Raw genomic sequence first — 18,614 nt, 5'->3', positions numbered from 1 at the left:
GTCTACGTCACTACTGCAGTATGTGGCCCCGCCCACTTCCATTAACGGCAAAATGGCGGCGGAGAGCTGTGATGCTGTGAATATGGACCCCGACATGGAGCTGCTCAGCGACGAAGAATTAGAAAGGTACGACGCGCTCGGGCTGCGTTGTCAGCTGCTAAAATACACCTGTAACGAAGTGTCATGCTGACGTGTGCACTCAAAGGTGCTCACTTTGCTAATTTCCTCGTTTCTCTATGAAAGCGAAGTAGCGCAGCGCTGCTAACTGTTAGCTAAACTGTTAGCCCGGACCGCTGTAGCTCGGCTGTCCTCCTCTTAGCTAGCTGCTGAGGAGGGTTTCAGGGCTGCAGGCGGACAAACTGTAACACCCACACATCTGCCGTGGCCTGTTGCTCGGGCTGAGAGCGCTGCTTTCACATTATTGCCTTATTAAGTGTGATGTTAGCTGCCTTAACTGGTTAATGACACCATCCTCTCCCCCTCTCTCTCTCTCTCTATCAGTGCGGCCGTGATGTAAAACATGAAAGGTTTCCAAAAAAAGTAATGGCAGTGGCCCACAGCATGGTGTCATATGTTCCTGGCTCAGCTGCCTGTCAGCCTCACAAAATAGCAACGTGTTTGATTGAGCAGACACTTCTGCCCTGCTGCTTTGGCTCTTTCTATGTTTAGCTAGCTCAGGCCAGTAAGCTCTCTGATGCACACAGTCATTCACAATCTTTGCACAGGATTATGAATGTGAAGATCTAAGAGTCTATTAAAGAGTAATCTTTGCAGCACCCAGAGGCCTCAGTACTATTAAACAACAAACCCAGCCTGTTGACCACCACATGCATGTATAAGTATACTCTGCTTATAACTGCACTCATGTGTTCTTGTCTCTTGAATTAATTTAGGTTTTTTTTTTTTTTTTGTCTTTCTCCCCACTTAAACGCAGGGAAGCAGAGGGCTTCAAAGAGCAAGGCAATGCCTTTTATATCAAGAAGGATTACGCAGAAGCATTCAATTATTACACCAAGGCTATAGGTACTTATCCCTAAATAATTTAGCTCAATGGGATGATGTTGATTTCATGTTCTGATTAGAGATATAAGTTTGCATCTTGTCTGACCCTGATTGGATATCAATAACTTGTTTTTCTGTGCAGACATGTGTCCAAAGAATGCAAGTTACTATGGAAACCGTGCAGCCACGCTAATGATGCTGTGTCGGTACAGAGAGGCTTTAGAGGACGCCCAGCAAGCAGTGCGACTAGATAACACGTTCATGAAGGCAGGTTGTGGGGAAACGAACTGTTAAATTCTGCTGAAGGGAAATTCTACTTTCATAATGTCTTCCGCCGTTAAGTATTTTCTGTTTTGAGTGCTGTCTTGCTGTGCTGCGTACACTTTCCGTCTGCCTGCCCCTCTGCTAATGCTTAGCTAAAAGTTCTCCTACATTTTCCAGATTGCTGCTGACAGAGCTTAAAGACGGGGCACGAACATTCGAGTTGGCACTAATGAGTGTAAATGACAGCAGTGACATTTGCTTCACAATAGAGCAAAATGTTCATAGAAGGTAGTTTTTGAGGGCTCAGGCCGTAGAAATTATTTTCTCGCCTTCAGTTGGTTGTATTCCTAACATGTAAATGCTCATCAATGTAATTATTTCTAAAATACAACAACAGATGTGCAGCATTTATTGAACTTTGTGTGCAGCTGTTTCCTACATTACAGAGATATTTACCTGTTCAGCTTCCTGGAAAGACCAGCTTTATACATTTTTGTTTAAAGTTGCTCCTCACCACATAACCTCCAGCAGTAGTTCAGTGACTTATCAGCCACTGCCGCAGGGTTACTAGCTTGATTTTGCAGAAAGGATAAAGGGTGTGTCACTTAACAAAGAAGTAAGTTAGTCATGGTTTAGTTTTTGGTGCACAACTGGTTTCAGCTATCAGTTCAGTTTGTGAAGTGTAGTTCTTTTACCCACAGGGCCATCTGCGAGAGGGGAAATGCCACTTGTCCCTTGGCAATGCTATGGCTGCCAGCCGCTGTTTCCAGAGGGTTCTGGAGCTGGAGCTTGAAAACAGCCAAGCGCAGCAGGAGGTGAGTTGGCCTCAGTCTGACAGAGCGTGATCTGACAACTTGGACATGATTATCCACAGTCAGATAAGCTTTGGCCGAGCTAGTGCAAATAAAGTGGGGGGAAAAGTCTGATACTGAGCGGTTTAAGAGGAGATCAACTAGACTTTCTGTTAATGCTCAATGAGAAAGCCAGAAGGCAAGTTTTAGGTTTTCACAGAAGTGCTGCTGCTGCATTGACCTGGTTTCACAAGCACTACGCCTGATACAGAAAAGAAGAAAAGAAAGAAATTAATTAATTGCTGATCTTTTCATTGTCACTGAATACCACACGTTTCTTTGTCAGCTGAAGAATGCAGAATCCATCCTTGAATACGAGAGAATGGCAGAAATCGGATTTGACAAGAGGGACTTCAGGATGGTAGGAGTTCACTCTCCTACTTAACACTGTCAGTTCTGTTGTTTATCACCAGTAATGTCCAGCAAAACCGACTGCAGGTTTGCTGTGTCTGTCTCTAGGTGGTGTTTTGCATGGACCGTGCCTTGGAGTCTGCCTCCGCCTGTCACAGGTTCAAGATACTGAAGGCAGAGTGCTTAGCCCTGCTGGGACGCTACCCCGAGGCTCAGTCTGTAGCCAGGTAACGCTGCATGCTCCAGAAACACTGAATCTGATTCATCCATTTATTTGTCATTCCTGGAATGTAGTGGCCACTTTTTCTGTCTGTTAAAATCCATTTGTGTAAGTCTGAGATTATCAGACGCATGTGCTTCGCTTGGGGAAGAATAATGTGTGCAGATGTGCTTCGAAATATAAAGCATGTTTGTTTATTCGCTTCCTGCTTTTCCAACAGTTGCATAAAGGGAATAAAAATACTAGAATGATAAACAAAAGAGGCAGAATAAGCAAGCGAGCCTGATCATGAAAGCCGCCAGGTCACACATTTACCCACAAACATCCATTAATAAACACACACAATACAAAGAGGCCTCCATTGAAATGAAAACAAACTACGCACACGGTGTCATTACAGCTCACATTATGACGTATCAGTAAAATACTCATCAGCAGGACACAACAAATGAGTCCTCCTATGTTCCCAAACACATAAAAGGTGGCACATCTTACATTTCTGAGTCAAGGAGGACAAAATACTCACATTCCTCTTGTTTATTTGGCTCACATCACTTTAGAAAAACGCTTTGTGTTCTGGCATAAAGCCTTCGTCAGAGGTAGAGGTCTGTAGAAACAGGAAAACCATGTTACATGACTTTAAGCAAAGTAATGGGAAGTAAAATGAAGGGTTAGGGTTATGAACACCACAGAGCCAGAATCATTTCAGGCTCTGACTGCACCTACTTTATTATGATCTCATGAGCTGACTCATCTTTGGTGATACAACATTTTTGAAGCAAACGGGCCTGAAAACCTGATGGAAAACCAACCTGTAGGTTCGGCTTGTTCAGATGTGGAATAAACTCACACAGGAGGTCATATTTTTGATGTTAACTGTGTTTCTGTTCAGTGATATTCTGAGAATGGACTCCACTAATGCAGACGCTCTGTACGTACGTGGTCTGTGTCTGTATTATGAGGACTGCATCGACAAGGCTGTGCAGTTCTTCGTCCAGGCCCTGCGTATGGCCCCTGACCACGACAAGGCTCGGCTCGCGTGCAGAGTGAGTCATCCACTACATTTTTTTTGAGAATTCCTATAAATACGACTGAGGCATTTATGTTAAATTGTGAATCAGGAAAATACAACATTGTGGTGTTCTCTCGTCCATTTTCAGTTTGTGAGTCCTGTGTCTTGTCTTCCCAGAACGCCAAAGCACTAAAAGCCAAGAAGGAGGAGGGGAACAAGGCGTTTAAGGAGGGAAACTACGAGGCAGCCTATGAGCTGTACTCTGAGGCGCTAACAATAGATCCCAACAACATCAAGACTAATGCCAAGCTGTACTGTAACAGGGCCACTGTTGGATCTAAGGTGAGGAGCTCACACAGGAGAGACGCCAAGAGCACGTTGCTGCAGCTCCGTGTGATCCGGAGAACTCCATTATATTTCTTTGGCTTTTCTTCTGCAACCAGCAAATCATGAACTAAACTAAAACAGTGACGTTTTTAAATCACATCTCAGTGAGCTGCTGTTTCTTTATTGACCCTTAAGTCCTTTGTGCCACAAAATAAAAATGAAGTAAACACAAATGTAAAAAAAGATTTCTGATGGCACAAACATATTTAAATATATTTATTTGCAGCTGAGATCTGAACCTTTAATTTGCTGCTGTTCAGAGTATGTAACATAAAAGATGCAGAGAAATGCAACAGACCGGTAACACACGGTGTCTAACGTGAGTGGATCAGAACATATCAAACCAAACTTTCTGTGGATGTTGGTTTAAAAGCTGTTAAAACGCATGATTCCCTCCGAGCTTAATGCCTGTGGAGACAAGGAATCAGATTTTACTGATGCAGAGCTGCTAGAAAAGATCTGTGAGTTCTTTTACACTTTTATGCCGCTGCACCGACTTGAATCTCACCACTTTCAAACAAAGCTGCTAAAAAAGGACCCAGAGCTCAACAACTGTCGACGAGTCCTCAGATTGTTGCAGGAATACGTTGATATGATCTCCTACATGTCGTCACCCGTTCACAGCTCACACACCCTTCGGTAGCACAGGCCAGATCTTTGTCGTGTGGGTTTTCTTCGGTTACATCAGGAGAACTAGGCCACTACTTTCCCCTCCCTGCCTCCTCCTCACGTGGTCACACTTTTCTTTTTCTTTGACAGCTGAAGAAACTAGAACAGGCCATTGAAGACTGCACGAAGGCCATTAAACTGGATGAGACCTACATCAAGGCCTACTTACGGAGAGCACAGTGGTACGTCCAGCTTTTCTTACTCGATTGGCAATAAGGACGCTCAGTTATGTTATTTTCTGTCCTGCATGAACAGATAACAGCAGTTTTAACTGTTTTTACTCTGCTGCAGCTACATGGACACAGAGCAGTATGAGGAAGCAGTGCGAGACTACGAGAAGGTTTATCAGACAGAGAAGACAAAAGGTGAGAATCAGCCTCCTCTACACTGACGCCGTATTCTTCACACTACACATCTTCCCGTGCTGTAATCAGAGAACCTGAAGTCGTCTTGGTTTGTACACGACATGAGTGATGAGTGTCGGGGTCACTTATTAGAGACCTTTCTCCCGGAGGAATCCTCCAGCGAGTCTGTCTGCTCTCCAGACTGAAAACATACGATGTTACACCATCCCGCCGGACAGGATTTAGGTTTTTCCTAAATGTCCTCGAGGAACGAGCAGCCCCAGTTGTTTGTGAACTGATTTGTTGTGAAAAACAAGGAAGGAAAAGAAGAGACTGTGGGTTTCTGGCTGCTGCTGTGGCGCTCCTCACTGTCTGCAGCCTGCCACACGGCTCCCCGATTCTTCCCCCAACACGTCCAGAAATTTCACCTGCTTGATATCTTTCAGGCGGCGGCCAGGCGGCAGCGGCGAGCGCTCTGATGGACACTTGACACATAGTGATCGTCGTTCAGGAGCGAGCCTGTTAACTCTCAAAGGTCGGGAGTCCCAGCCTGATTTATCCCCGATTCAGCCCGACAATCGGAGGAGAAATCCGGTCGGAACATTATCTGGTAATGTGACAGTTTTACAGATCCAAAGTTAAACCTCCAGAGCTGATCACATGTTTCATATGTAGGACTCAAAGTCTGGATGATAACTCCTCTACTTTCTGAGCAGAACCACAGCAGCCAATGAGAGAGAGAAGTCACACGGGTCCTAGCCGCTGAGGCTAACGTTAGCATACTGATATTATCAGATATTAAAAGTGACAGCTAAGATCTTACCTCCAGTTCTCCCTGAAGAACAGACGGCCCGTGTCGACGACCGTGTTCCTGCTTTTGTTTTCTCCTCACTGCAGAGCGTCAGCAGGTTGGCGGGCTGCACCACGTCAGCCTCCCTTTTGTTTACGCCTTCCTCCCCATGAGTTCACACGAGGTCGTCTGATGCACCTTCAGATCAGCATGTTTGACATTAGGGAGAAGAACGGCTGAAGATTGTTCTCGTGTGTGTGATGTAACCTGGTGTTAAAGCTCCTGCAGCATGAGCCCGACCTACCTGACCGCTTCGAGCACAGACGTTCCCTCCTCGTTCAGCTCTGCTGTCCGTTTAACCTGCTCTGTCTTTTCTTTTTTCTCCCCCAGAACACAAACACCTCCTGAAAAACGCCCAGCTGGAGTTGAAGAAAAGTAAGCGGAAAGATTACTACAAAGTGCTGGGGGTGGATAAGAACGCCACGGAAGAGGAGATCAAGAAAGCTTACCGCAAACGGGCACTTTTACATCACCCAGGTGCTTAGTGGAGCAGAGAAAGGCCTCTAACGTAAAACAGTTGTGCAGTTCTACGTCCAGCTGTGTGTGTGTGTGTGTGTGTGTGTGTGTGTGTGCTCGGCTGACTCCCGTCTCCTTCCCTTCAGACCGTCACAGCGGAGCGAGTCCTGAGGTGCAAAAGGAAGAGGAGAAGAAGTTCAAGGAGGTGGGCGAGGCCTTCAGCGTGCTGTCAGACCCAAAGAAGAAGTCTCGCTACGACAGCGGCCAGGATCTGGAGGACGACGGCATGAACATGGGAGGTCAGTAGTGTTTGGGTGGAGGCGGGAGAGCCAACAGCACCACCTTTACTTTTAAACCAGCTGCTGTTTTCAGGTCCAGCTGCTTAAACAATATAATTTAAGTCAGACTTGCTATAGAGGCATGAATTTACCTGCCTGAGTGACTGATGTAAGACTGACTTTGACATAAACAGCAGCGACACGTGACGTCATTTATGACTCGGTTGTTTAGTTAAATGAACACATTCAGAGGTTTAAACCCGACAATTTAAGACCAGAACTAGTCTTAAACTAAGTTTTTAACTGGCCCCTGGATCGAAAGTTCTCTGTGTTCATGTTGATTTCTTGTCTCCTCCAGATTTTGATGCCAACAACATTTTCAAAGCATTCTTCGGAGGCCCGGGGGGTTTTAGTTTTGAAGGTAATGTCGCTCGCACACAGACGGCTGTGAGAAACAATGCTTTTCTGCTGTCAAACGTTTTAAGAGTCCGTCTGTGTGGTTGTTTGTTTCAGCGTCTGGACCAGGAAATTTCTTCTTCCAGTTTGGTTAATCGGAGGATTTGTCCACCTGAAGAGTTTCCACATCAGGACTTTTCAACAATGTCAACCCCTCGACCCACCATCCATATTTAATGACTGGCCGATGGAGTCAGAGTCTTGTCTATGCCATTGACTGAATGAATGCAACCCAATGACCACACGCAGCGAAATGATCTCTAGCCCGTATAGCAGCGACACCAGGAGCGCGTTCATAGTGTTACTGGTTACTTTGGATTTGGTTTTCTTCCCTCCAGAATGAGACTAACTTTTGGGCCAAATGTCCTCTTCTCTTTGACTCAGGAGAGGCTGTGCAGCTACTCTATCAGAGCTTTTCAGCGACATCTTGGGGAAACTCTTGAGATGCAGCTGACCATTGAGCAAGCTATTATCCGGCTCATTCTCTGCATGAAAGTTAATGTCTTGCTTCAGGATTTCAGGAGAAAATCTCTGAGCATATGCCCCCCCAGCCCCCGTCCCCTCTCCCTCCTATGAAGTACCTGTCAGACAGACAGACAGTTGGCTGCTACGAATTCGCACTGAAAACTGCCTCCTCGTCATAAGCCAATAGAAGCACTTGAGCTTTTTCTTTTTGAGTCCATCACAACTGGAGCGTAGAGCTACACGTACAGCACAGCTGAAGCACACTAGAGCGGCGGCGGCGGCGGCGGCAGAGTCCCTCTCTCACCCCCCCTCCCTCCTTGTTGTCGTCACAGGTTTTATGTTTGATGTTGCCATTCACAGATTGCTGCATTGTACATTTTACTGGAATGTAAAGTGTTGATTTGTGATGATAGTTGACTATGTTTACCATTTTTTTTTTATTTTCTTATGTATATTTATTGTACATTTGCTGTCTGATAGAACCATCGGTGTGAGACGAGGACGCTTTTCTTTCACACGCAACCAGGAAGAGAATCGTTCTGATTGTTCTGCGTTCAAACAAAAATACCCCACAGGAGCCGGTTCTCCTCCGTGTGCCCTGTGTAGCTTTACTCAGGGCAGCACGAGAGGAGAAGCCGACTCGCCTCGTGTGCCACGATGGTGCCTGGTGACGTTCAGGTACTTCCTGGTGAGTGTGTCGCTGTCTTGGTGGGAAAGCGTCCTCGTCTTGTTTTTGCCCTTATGGTGAAACCATCCTCTTTACCTTTGAAAAGTACCAGCCGTGTCAATAAAGTTGGCTCCTCTGGGTTTTCCCCTGAACTACTTGTTTCCTTTGGTTTTAAGTTATTCTACTTAAGTGTAAAAAAATTCAATAAGTATTAATGATGTGGTCGTAAAGAGGTTTCTGTTCTGCGCTCAGGAGAGAGCAGGATACTTACATATTAGAAGGTTCCTGTAATTTAATATATAATCAGGCAGATGAGGCATAATGTAATTAACTGTGCAGACATTTTAAATATCAGAGAAACGTTTGGTATCTTTTGTTATCACTCAGAAAATACAGTTAATAACCATAAAAACATATTTCATCAGTCCTGTAGGTCAGGCTGTGGAGGATAACATGGACAAACCTTAAAAGAGCTTCATCACTGTCCACTGATCTGAAAGAAGACAAAGAAGCTCTAAAGTTCAGAAACTAGAGTTTTTGGCTGCAGTGACTCCTTCTGTCCTGCAGTGCAGAGGCGGACCGGAAGAGGGCGCTGTTTCTCTGCCGGGTTTGTTGCTGCGGTTGCTAGGAAACCACAAGGTGTGTTATCACCAGTTTAAAGTGACGAAGGCTCAGTCACCTGCCTGACTGCGGCTCGGTTTGCGTTAAAAAGAAAAAACAAAATGTCTGAAATGGACGGAAATCACGACGGCCAAAAGCCAAAGGGCGTTTTCTCCACTTTAATGGCGGACGGAGAGTGGCTGTACCTGAAGGGGGAGTACAAGAAGGCCATCAGCAGCTACACAGCGGTGAGTACTCACGTCCGTCCGTATCCTCCAGTGCAGCTTGTGAAAGCACACAGGCTGAGAAGAAACGAGCTGCTGGTGTGTGTGTAGGCTCTGACTCTGAAGCCTGGGGACAAGAGCTGCCTGGTCGGCCGGGCCAGGTGCCACCTGAAGATGGGCCTCTCTGAAAACGCCCTGCAGGATGCTGAGGCCTCACTGAAGGAGGACAAGTCCTACTTCGAGGTGAGCAGCAGGTTCAGGAAGCTAAAAAAAAACAGTCCCCACTGCACATAAGGGAGAATACAGGAGAATATGAGTGTGTGTTTTACTGTGCTTGTTTCCAGGGTTTGTACCAGAAGGCAGAGGCGCTGTACTACATGGGAGAATTTGAATTTGCTCTGGTTTTCTACCACAGAGGACAAAAGCTGCGTCCGCAGGTGCAGGAGTTCAGGCTGGGCATCCAGAAGGCTCAGGAGGCCATAGAGAACTGTGTCGGCAGTAAGTACTTCTGCACAAAAATCCTCCTCACAGCTACAAACTGAGCCGTTTATTATCGTCCGGCATCTTCCAGGTCCGTCCTCTGCAAAGCTGGAGATTAAGGGGGACCTGTCGTTCCTCCAAAGAGACGAGGAGGTGAGCTGCTGTTGTGTCACACAGGATCGCTCTCCTGACTGGTGGCTCGCTGTAGATTTTCCAGTTTTCTGAATGAAGTTCATCCCTCTCCTCCCTTCTGATGCACAATGTCATGTTTGTGGGGGCCTGGAAGAGGGCGCAGCCGAGTGCCGCCGTCCAGCACCTGAGGACGGACAGAAAACAGCAGAGCCAGAAGACACCGAAGAGCGAGAGGACGACCAAACAGCTGCTGGGGGAGTTTTACAGCGACAAGAAATACCTGGAGAAGCTGCTTGAAGATGAAGGTTCAGTGTTGTTCCACCTCCTCGCTGCTTTAGTAGCTCCAGGTGTTTAATGGTTTTAACAGTGTTGCATGATGATCTGCAGACTTGGTTAAAGGGAGGACGAAGGGCGGCGAGCGGCTGCAGGACGTCATCCAGAGCTGCCTCACGTACCTGGACACCTGCACCGAGTTCTGGAGCCAGGAGAAACCCGTCTGTGCACAGAAGAGAAGAAGGAGCGGTAACCCCCGCCGGGGCGCTCCCCCCGAGCCGGTGCAGTTCCTGCTCACAAGCCTGGACGACATCGACGCAGGTGAGGCGGGGGGCGTCTGCCGTGGCTCAGCCTGCAGCTTCTCCTGTGAGCCTGAAAGGGTTTGTGTTTGTGTTTGGCCGCAGAGCTGACGTCCGGGAACGCAGAGGCTAGTCTGAAGAAGGCCGAGGGAGTCATGAAGGTGGTGCGGGGGTGGTCGGAGAGAGAGGTGCCCAATAAGAGAGAGCTTCTGGGCAGCCTGCACAGCTGTATTGGCAACGCCTTGATGGAGCTGGGGGACATGGACAGAGCTTTGGAGCACCACCACAAAGACCTGGAGCTGGCTGAAGAGTGGTGAGAAGAGTGGTGAACAGCTGTGAGATCATTTTACTGCAACGAGACGGGAATAAATGTCCAGTAATCTTTCTCCTCAACAGCAAACTCCCAGACGGCGTGTCCAGAGCTCTGGACAACATCGGGAGGATCCACGCCCAGACTGGACGCTTCTCTCTGGCCATCCAGTTGTGAGTGAGCGAAGAAACAATCAGCCTCCTCCGCAGCACGTTTCCAAAGGTCATCGTGTCACACTGAGGTGGCGTCTTCTCCTTTTCTCTGTGTGTTTCCGTCTCAGCTGGGAGAAGAAGATTCCCGAGGTCCGCGGGGGTCTGGAGAGGACCTGGCTGTTTCACGAGATCGGCTGGTGTTATCTGGAGCTCGAGCGCCACGAAGAAGCCCGAGCCTACGGCGTCCGCTGTGCCGCCGCCGCCGATGACATCGCTGATGAGAAGTGGCAGATGAACGCTCACGTTCTGGTGGCACAATCACAGTGTAAGTATCCATCCAGACGTGTTTCATGGCGGCGCAGAGCAAAGCTCAGACCTGATCTCTGGTGTCTCACCGCAGTGAAACTGGGGAACGTGGAGTCCTGTGTGTCCCACTTCGAGGAGGCTCTGACCCGGGCCAGGCTGCAGGAGGACACCTCGGCCGTGCCTGTCATCCTGAAGGTCTCCTGTCCGCCATCACACACCTCCCCCCTCCTCCTCCTCCTCCTCCTCCTCCTCCTCCTCCTCCTCTTACCTCCACCTGATCACGTTTGTCACCGCTGACGTTTCTCGTTCTGCTTTCAGGCTCTGGACGAAGCGAGGAGACACCTGCCTCAGTGAGGACGAGGGGAGCAGCTGAACGGCCTGATGTAGTCCGTGTAATCAGTCTCCAATATAACTTTATTAAGACACTGGCTGATTCTTTTCTTATTTCAACTTCTATTTAACCAGAAAATGTCCCGTTGACAATGAACTCAACACACAATATGAATAAAGCAGCATTCAGATGTAGTTTGGAGCATAAAGTGAAGTTTGTCCGTAGTTTCAGTGAAAATGGAGGAAAGTAGAAACAAGAAACAAACAGTTAATGATTCCTTATCCCATGTGAACTGTCTCTGGTTACATAGAATTAAGAGCTAAATTCTGTACATTTTATTATTATTGTTATTTACAAATGTAAATGTGGAGAAGAAAAAAAGATAATTACATAAAAAACAGAAATAATAAATAAATTTATCGTTTGCATGGACACAAATATAAATGTATTTATTTCAGAGCTTTACTTTTATGTTGATCCTTTATTTATTTATCTGTTTTATAAAACAACTGTATTGAACCAGTACAACAGAGCAAACATCATGTGTGTGAGACAGAAACCAGAAGGACTGAAGCTGCAATAAAAGATAAGAAATGGGAAGTTAAATAAAAACCGTGTGAAGCTTCCAGGTGATGATTTGCTTAAACAGCGCAGGTGAGAAATCTGAATGTAAAATTAGAGTCAAAATAAGAAAATTCATCAGCAAAGATAGAGAACAGAGACACTGGTCACATCCAGAGGAAAAATAACTGTAATTCTATTTTATTTATTCATATAAATATATATTTTTACAGTTTGTTTAACATTATTGTATTTAATTTAATTCTTCTGTCTAATGGAGGGAATTTACTTAATTTTTTTATTTACTTTTTGTTTTGTTTTGAACATCTCATTGCAGAGAGAATAAATAAATAAATATATATATAATATAGAACATCTCATGAGACAGTAAATGAACACATGAGATCAATAAACACTAGTTCATCTGTAAATGTGATTCACAGTCAGATAAATAAAGTTTGGATAAAAAACATCAGCTCTTCCTCCGTGGCGTCCTTCCGGTCTTCAGGGGCGTGTCCGCTGCGCGTCCCCGGGAGTTTCCTTTTGAGGCGCGTGTCCGTCGGTGCCCGGGACTGTCGTGTCATTGTACCCGGACAGAGACGCGTGGTCAGCGGCTCCAGAGACAGAGGTAAGCGGCTGGTGCGGCAGGCAGAGCCGTGCGCCTCCTCCACCTCCACCCTGCTCCTCCACCTCCTGCTCCGGCCGTCTGGAGGAGGCTGTTCCGGGACTGTTCCTCCTCCGGAAAGCATCCAGGCGTGGCTGCAGATGGAGCTCCAGGTCCCGGGGCCACATTGTGCTCCTCCCGGGGTCTGGTGCGCCTCCTGTGGGTGAGAGGAGGCCGGAGCTCCACGTCCACCCCCACCACCTCCTCCTCCTCCTCCTCCCTCACGAGCCCCGCCGGTGGAGCAGCGACCTCGCGGCGCGTTTGGTGCAAACTTCAAACAAAAAGCGCCGCTGCGCCATTTGTAGCGCCGCGGAGCCTTTTGGTCCGCAGAGAGTTCAGAGTTCAGGTCCTGCGCGTCAGTGTGTGTTTACCTGCAGGCTGGAGGTGCTGCGTTCACTGTCCCCGTGCCTGTGTGTGTGTGTGTGTGTGTGTGCTTCCTCCTCAGGACACGTCGTGGTCTGTCTCTGGTGGTAACAGCAGCCCTGAGACGAACCCTCTCTCCACCTCGGTGACATTTGCTGCAGCCCTCTGCTGCTGCTCCTCCAGCAGCCTTTTGTCTGGAGGCTTTGGCGCAGTAATCTGAGCCAGCAGGGTTCCTGCACTCCTGCTCCTCAGTCTTTGTGCTGCTTTTTTTATTCTAAAAAAAATGGACTTTTACAAAGCTGGAGGTGTAAATGAGCTTAAAACAGGACTGAGAACTGAGAAAACATGTGCTGAGTGTGTGTGTGTGTGTGTGTGTGGAGGGGTTAAAGCCATGAGTTTATCTTTATGGGCTCTAATGTAGTTTTTATTTTTATTGTGCCCATTGGAGAGGAGGACCCCCCCACCCCCCTCCTGTGGTGCCCGTCTGTGATTGATCGTCTTTGTGAGCTCAACAAATAGAGATAAAACCGTGGCTGAGCTGCAGAGTTCAGCGTCCCCACTGAGCAGAAGCAGACATGATGTCCTCCGGCCGCTGATCAGACTCCATTATTTATGATGCTGAGTCGAGCGTTTGTTAAAAAATGACGTGCGGAGTATAAAAGAGGATCCGTCTCTGTCTTCCTGGATATTGACCAACTTCCTGTTTGAGACAATGACGGGGCAGTCCTGCACAGACCCGTCTGGATTTGACCCTGTGGAAGGTCATGTGGTCTGAACAAAGGCCACCACAGGTCACATTAGACTGAAAACTGCTGACTCCTCTTTTCGCACGTCTAAATGTTTAGAAAGAAGCGATCGGTGGTTAAAACTGGCTCGTTAGTCGCTGATCTAAATCAGAGAGACTGATGTTAAACAGGTGGACGTGTCAGTGAGGATTTAAACCAGTTTTTCCTTTTTAAAGCTTCTGTTTTAGGCTTAAGAGTGACGAGAAGTAAAGGAACTTTATTTAAAAGCAGAGTTTACAAAGTGCTTCGACACTCGGAGCAAAATAACAGCAGAGAGCTGAACGTGGAGGATTAAGATGAATTTTAAATGAGGTGAAATAGACGAACAGGAGAGAGGAGATAAGAGACATTACAGCATTTTAAAGAGACGTATAAATGCAGACAAAAGAATAAGAGCAACAGAAGGTAGATAGAAAAGTGAGTCTGTAAAAATGTGTTTTTAAAGTCTGACTGATCTCAGACAGGTTAGATTTAAGCCTTTATTTTGAAAGAGCCAGCAGGTGTGAGACCGGTTTTAATTGTGTGTTTTAGGTACATGGTGGTGTGTGACGTCAGACTTCAAGCCAAACATGGATTCTGAGAAGAGCGGCGAGGTTTTAGACGTGTCCGAAGCTCCACAGCAGCAGGAGGAGGCTCCGATGGACAAAGAAGTCGGGTCCAAACTGGAGACGGCAGAAGAATCTGCGGAGCCCCAGAAGCCTCCAGCTGAGGACGGCGAGCAGCCGGCGGTGAACGGCCACGACGCAGACGCCGTGAACCCGACAGAGTCAGATGGTCCGACTGTGACTGTGACTGAGCCTGCAGCGGAGGAGAAGGCGGGACCGGAGGCCGACCTGGAGCCGGTCCCTGACGCGGCGGCGCCAGAACCAGATGAGTCATCTGAAAAGGTCTGTGACCCAGAACCAGAAAACACCCAGCCTGAACGGCCGCCCGTGCCAGAGAACGAGCCAGAACCTCTGCCTGTGCAAACGCCTCTGGCAGACAGCGCCCCTGAACCCGAGCCAGAGAAAGTGGCAGAGTCGCTTCCAGAAGCTGAAGCGCAAACATCACCTGAACCCGCGGCGCTGCAGCAGCCAGTGGACACGCAGCCGCCGGGCCGAGAGGAGCAAGTGTCCGGACAAGTGGAAGCTGAGAGCAAAGTGCAGCCAGCGATGGAGGAGGAGAGAGCGGCGGAGGCTGACGCTGCCTCAGAAAAGCCAGCAGGAGCTGTGACATTAGAGGAGGAGGAGAAGAAGGAGGAGCCAGAGAAAGTGGACGATACTCCGGCGGCAGCAGAGGGTGTGAAAGCTGAGGAGGAGGCCCCGGCCCCGGCCCCCAGCTCCCTGTCCTTCGCCCTCCTGGAACAAGACAAGACCAAAGACGCCCTGCGAGCCTCTCGTACCCTCGTCGTGCTCAGGGGGCTTCCAGGAAGCGGGAAAAGCTTCTTGGCAGGCGCCATCGCCGACGCCTACAAAGATCACTGCTCCATCATCTGCGCCGACGACCTCGGCGTGAAGCCGGAGGATCCGGAGTCGTCCGTGGACGGGTACAAGGCCGTGGACGAGGCCGTGGTTGCCGGCTGCAGCGCGGGACCGTCGTCCCCTCTGCTGCTGGTGGTGGACGACACCAACCACACCCAGGACCGGCTGGCCCGCCTGGGGGAGCTCTCCGAGCAGCACGGCCTCGTCGTCGTCTTTCTGGAGCCGCGCACCGAGTGGAGCAGAGATCCGGCGCAGCTGACCAAGAAGACCGCACGTGGACTGGAGGAGGCTCAGCTGGAGGCCATGAGGGCCCCGCTGGAGGAGGCGACCCTCCCGCTCTACTTCGGCTGGTTCCTCCTCTCCTCCGTCCAGGACAAGGTGAGGTGCACGTCGATGGACTTCATGAAAACGCTGGACACCTTGGAGGCCTTCAAGAAGCACCTGATGGACTGTGAGTGTATTTAAAGTGTTTGATTATCGTACGGGTGGTGAACACGTGTTGATCGATCCTCCTTGTGTCTGCAGTCACTGGGAAGGCGGAGAAGGAAGTGGATTTGGAGCAGTACTTCAAAGCCAAAGGAAGCCTCCACTGCACCACCAAGTTCTGTGACTACGGAAAAGCAGACGGCGCCTCAGAGTACGCCCAGGCCCCGGTAAGAAACCTGTCCTTCACCCCTGTGGACCCCCAGGGGGCCTCATTCCAGATCAGATCTGTCTTTGGTCTAGTTTGAATTGTTCCATGAATCACTCACATGATGTTTGTCAGTTTAAAGGATGATTTTAGAGTTGAATCTTAACTTTAAAGATGGTAAAGTACCATTTAGTTTGTGTTTCATCAGAGAGAGACACACACACACACACACACACACACAGACACACACCCACACACACTGCAGCTTTAGCTCCGCCCACCTGCTGGACGCCACGAGGCGTTTGGGTGTGTCGTCTTTCTAAAAGACCACAAACTGCAACTTTGTTGATTTGCAAAATGCTCTTTTTAAACGTGTGTGTCTGTGTCTGTGTCTGTGTGTGTGTGTGTGTGTGTGTGTGTGTGTGTAAATGGGATCAAATCTTTATTTGTCTCTTGTTGATAATCGGACTGATTTTCTTCTGAAATGAGGTCATGTGGTGTCCACAGGAAGGGGCGGAGCCTCTAATTTGCCCTAAAAATGTATTTTTGCAGTGAACTCTGAAATAAACAGAAGCTGCATGTTTTTTTTCTTGTGTTCTGGATGGTTGATCTTTGGCCCCTGTCTTCCTCCCTGCAGGCCGTCGGAGACCTCTATGGTTCTGTGTCCGAGCTGTCGCTCACCGCCCTCTTCGTCACTCCTCGCACTGTGGGGGCCAGAGTGTCCCTCACCGAGGAGCAGCTCCTGCTGTGGCCCGCCGGCGCCGAGAAGGACGAGGAGTCGGTCCCCGCGGCCGCCGGCCTGCCCCGGGGAAGCCGCGCCCACGTCACTCTAGGCTGCGCGGACGGCGTGGAGCCGGTCCAGACGGGCCTGGACCTGCTGGAGATCCTGGCCCTGCAGCAGGAGGGCCAGAAGGGGGAGGTGCTGGAGGAGATGGAGCTCGGCCCGCTGACCTACTACGGCGAAGGAAGGTGGCTGCTCAGCCTCAGAGAGCCCATCTGCTCCCCGGCCTGCTTCTCCAGCTTCTACGGCCCCAAGCAGCCCGAGCCGCCCAAGAAGGAGCCGGAGAAGAAGAAGAAGCAGAAGTGCGCCATACTGTGAGGCAGACACGGGGATGCCGGCCGGGACGACTGGTGGATTCAAACTTAGGCTTTCTCTGTGTGAGGTTTGTGTGTTTGTGCCGTGTTTAGGGCTTCAGTTCTAGCCACCCTAAATCCACAAGCTGTGTGCCTTTTTTTTTTTTAATTTACTGTTGATTTGCACCACAACCCAAGATGCCTTCGGTCCAGTTCGGCTTGTTGTTCGTCGTTCAGTGTCTTGTTCCACATATCGGTGCCAGATTCTCACTTCCTGGCCGCTTGCTGAGGAGTTATTAGCTGCAGACGTAGACCACAGTAGTACGGCCTCCTCCCACGGCTCCACACTTAGATCTCCTCCTCCTCTACATGTCCGTGTCTCTGTGTTCAGACTTAAATACTAACTACTTTCATTGCATGAATCCCAGGTTAACGCCGTCATTATATTAACACATTTGTGACCCGCTATGACCTCTGCCGCTTCAACAGGATTTGTCTGGTGTTTCCTTTTGTCTTAGTTGGAAGTGAAGAACGGTAGCTGTCGTTTCTGTGTAAGTGAGTGTGTGCAGCCTAGGAAGTAACTGTTACTCTAGCGTACGGGCCAAAGTTAACTATCTGAGTAAGTGTATTAGGGTGAATGTCATTTATAGAGGTCCTTCCTTTTGTAAAATCTTTGCACTGTGCATAGTTTGAAAGGGAGAATGCTGATGAATTTGGCATTTGTTTCAGCAGCTTGCACTTAGTACTTATCAAATGCTGTGAATCCAAGTTCATGTTTTGCGATCTTTTCTACTAAGACTGCACCGTTGATCCCTTTTATCCTCTCCGAGCAGCACTTCGTGTTTTGCATTTCAATTTGTACCCTCTGTGACTGTAATTTTTTGAAGGGCAAGTCCTACTTTTGTGTAGCTCCTATGAATCACTATTTTTGCACTTGTTTTGTACACTTAATAAAAAAAAGACCATGCTTTGCTCCAGAGATGGAATCTGCTGTCTGTCCAGCACACACACACACACACACACACACACACACACACACACTCATTTTGTCTGCCTCTGTTAACCAGCAGGTGGCGCTCAGCACTTGTGCCGAGTTGGTAAAAACATCTGTGTGAATGTGTTTTCATGCATTTAACCTCAGCCAGCTTCCTGTTCTTTCAGCCACAGACTGAGTTGCACCATTTCTCTAATTTTTTTTTTCCCCTCAGTTTGGCCTTTCGTAAGAATCTGGCAGTAAAACTGATTCAACATTTACCAAACTACAGCTGCCAAATGGTGAAAACTGCCCTGTGACACAACCACAATTGGCACACGATCAACAACCACTAATGAAACGTCTGGAAGGATACAAAAAACTAAACTAAACAGATCAAATTTTAAAAAAAATCTGTTTTAATTAGAAATAGAATCATTTCATCAGCATCACTGAAGCTTGTTTGCTACTAAGGACCAAACTTCACTGTTTATTCTGTAGAATAAAAGTGCAAATGAACTCAAACATGACAAGAAGATCAACAAATGAGAAACAGATGACTCCACTGCAGCCTTCACCTGTAAGGGCTGTGGACAGGTAAGGACAGGTAAGGGGCCGTGGACAGGTAAGGACAGGTAAGGGGCCGTGGACAGGTAAGGACAGGTAAGGGGCCGTGGACAGGTAAGGACAGGTAAGGGGCCGTGGACAGGTAAGGACAGGTAAG

At 48.4% G+C, this 18,614-nt stretch overlaps 3 protein-coding genes across 4 annotated transcripts; all 3 read left to right on the top strand.

The window, feature by feature from the left end:
* The first annotated feature begins 43 nt into the window (after nucleotides 1–43).
* On the top strand, nucleotides 44–8,424 carry dnajc7 (DnaJ (Hsp40) homolog, subfamily C, member 7). Its single transcript, XM_070847509.1, has 14 exons — nucleotides 44–126; nucleotides 935–1,023; nucleotides 1,145–1,269; nucleotides 1,968–2,081; nucleotides 2,404–2,478; nucleotides 2,577–2,695; nucleotides 3,581–3,734; nucleotides 3,878–4,042; nucleotides 4,847–4,938; nucleotides 5,048–5,121; nucleotides 6,281–6,427; nucleotides 6,553–6,705; nucleotides 7,043–7,105; nucleotides 7,198–8,424. The coding sequence occupies exons 1-14, from the start codon at nucleotides 53–55 to the stop codon at nucleotides 7,233–7,235; spliced, it is 1,482 nt and encodes a 493-aa protein (XP_070703610.1). The 5' UTR covers nucleotides 44–52; the 3' UTR covers nucleotides 7,236–8,424.
* A 570-nt stretch (nucleotides 8,425–8,994) lies between these two features.
* On the top strand, nucleotides 8,995–11,743 carry odad4 (outer dynein arm docking complex subunit 4). 2 transcript variants are annotated; one of them, XM_070848336.1, is made up of 11 exons: nucleotides 8,995–9,120; nucleotides 9,208–9,339; nucleotides 9,441–9,594; nucleotides 9,668–9,729; nucleotides 9,863–10,013; nucleotides 10,096–10,302; nucleotides 10,386–10,593; nucleotides 10,677–10,763; nucleotides 10,871–11,067; nucleotides 11,143–11,243; nucleotides 11,367–11,743. In XM_070848336.1, the coding sequence occupies exons 1-11, from the start codon at nucleotides 8,995–8,997 to the stop codon at nucleotides 11,400–11,402; spliced, it is 1,461 nt and encodes a 486-aa protein (XP_070704437.1). In that variant the 3' UTR covers nucleotides 11,403–11,743. The 2 variants fall into 2 exon arrangements, with proteins under 2 accessions (XP_070704437.1, XP_070704436.1); XM_070848335.1 differs by lacking the exon at nucleotides 8,995–9,120 and having other exon boundaries at nucleotides 9,217–9,339; nucleotides 9,872–10,013.
* A 750-nt stretch (nucleotides 11,744–12,493) lies between these two features.
* Nucleotides 12,494–17,047, top strand: cnp (2',3'-cyclic nucleotide 3' phosphodiesterase). The gene is made up of 4 exons (XM_070847559.1): nucleotides 12,494–12,568; nucleotides 14,284–15,663; nucleotides 15,738–15,865; nucleotides 16,481–17,047. Exons 2-4 carry the CDS (start codon nucleotides 14,322–14,324, stop codon nucleotides 16,940–16,942), a joined length of 1,932 nt encoding a protein of 643 aa, XP_070703660.1. The 5' UTR covers nucleotides 12,494–12,568; nucleotides 14,284–14,321; the 3' UTR covers nucleotides 16,943–17,047.
* Nucleotides 17,048–18,614: the final 1,567 nt, after the last annotated feature.

Source organism: Pempheris klunzingeri, chromosome 17 (assembly GCF_042242105.1).
Source record: "Pempheris klunzingeri isolate RE-2024b chromosome 17, fPemKlu1.hap1, whole genome shotgun sequence".
In the NCBI taxonomy this organism is placed as follows: Eukaryota; Metazoa; Chordata; class Actinopteri; order Acropomatiformes; family Pempheridae; genus Pempheris; species Pempheris klunzingeri.
Note: the sequence above shows the minus strand (reverse complement) of the source record. Positions and strands in the feature narration are given on the sequence as shown.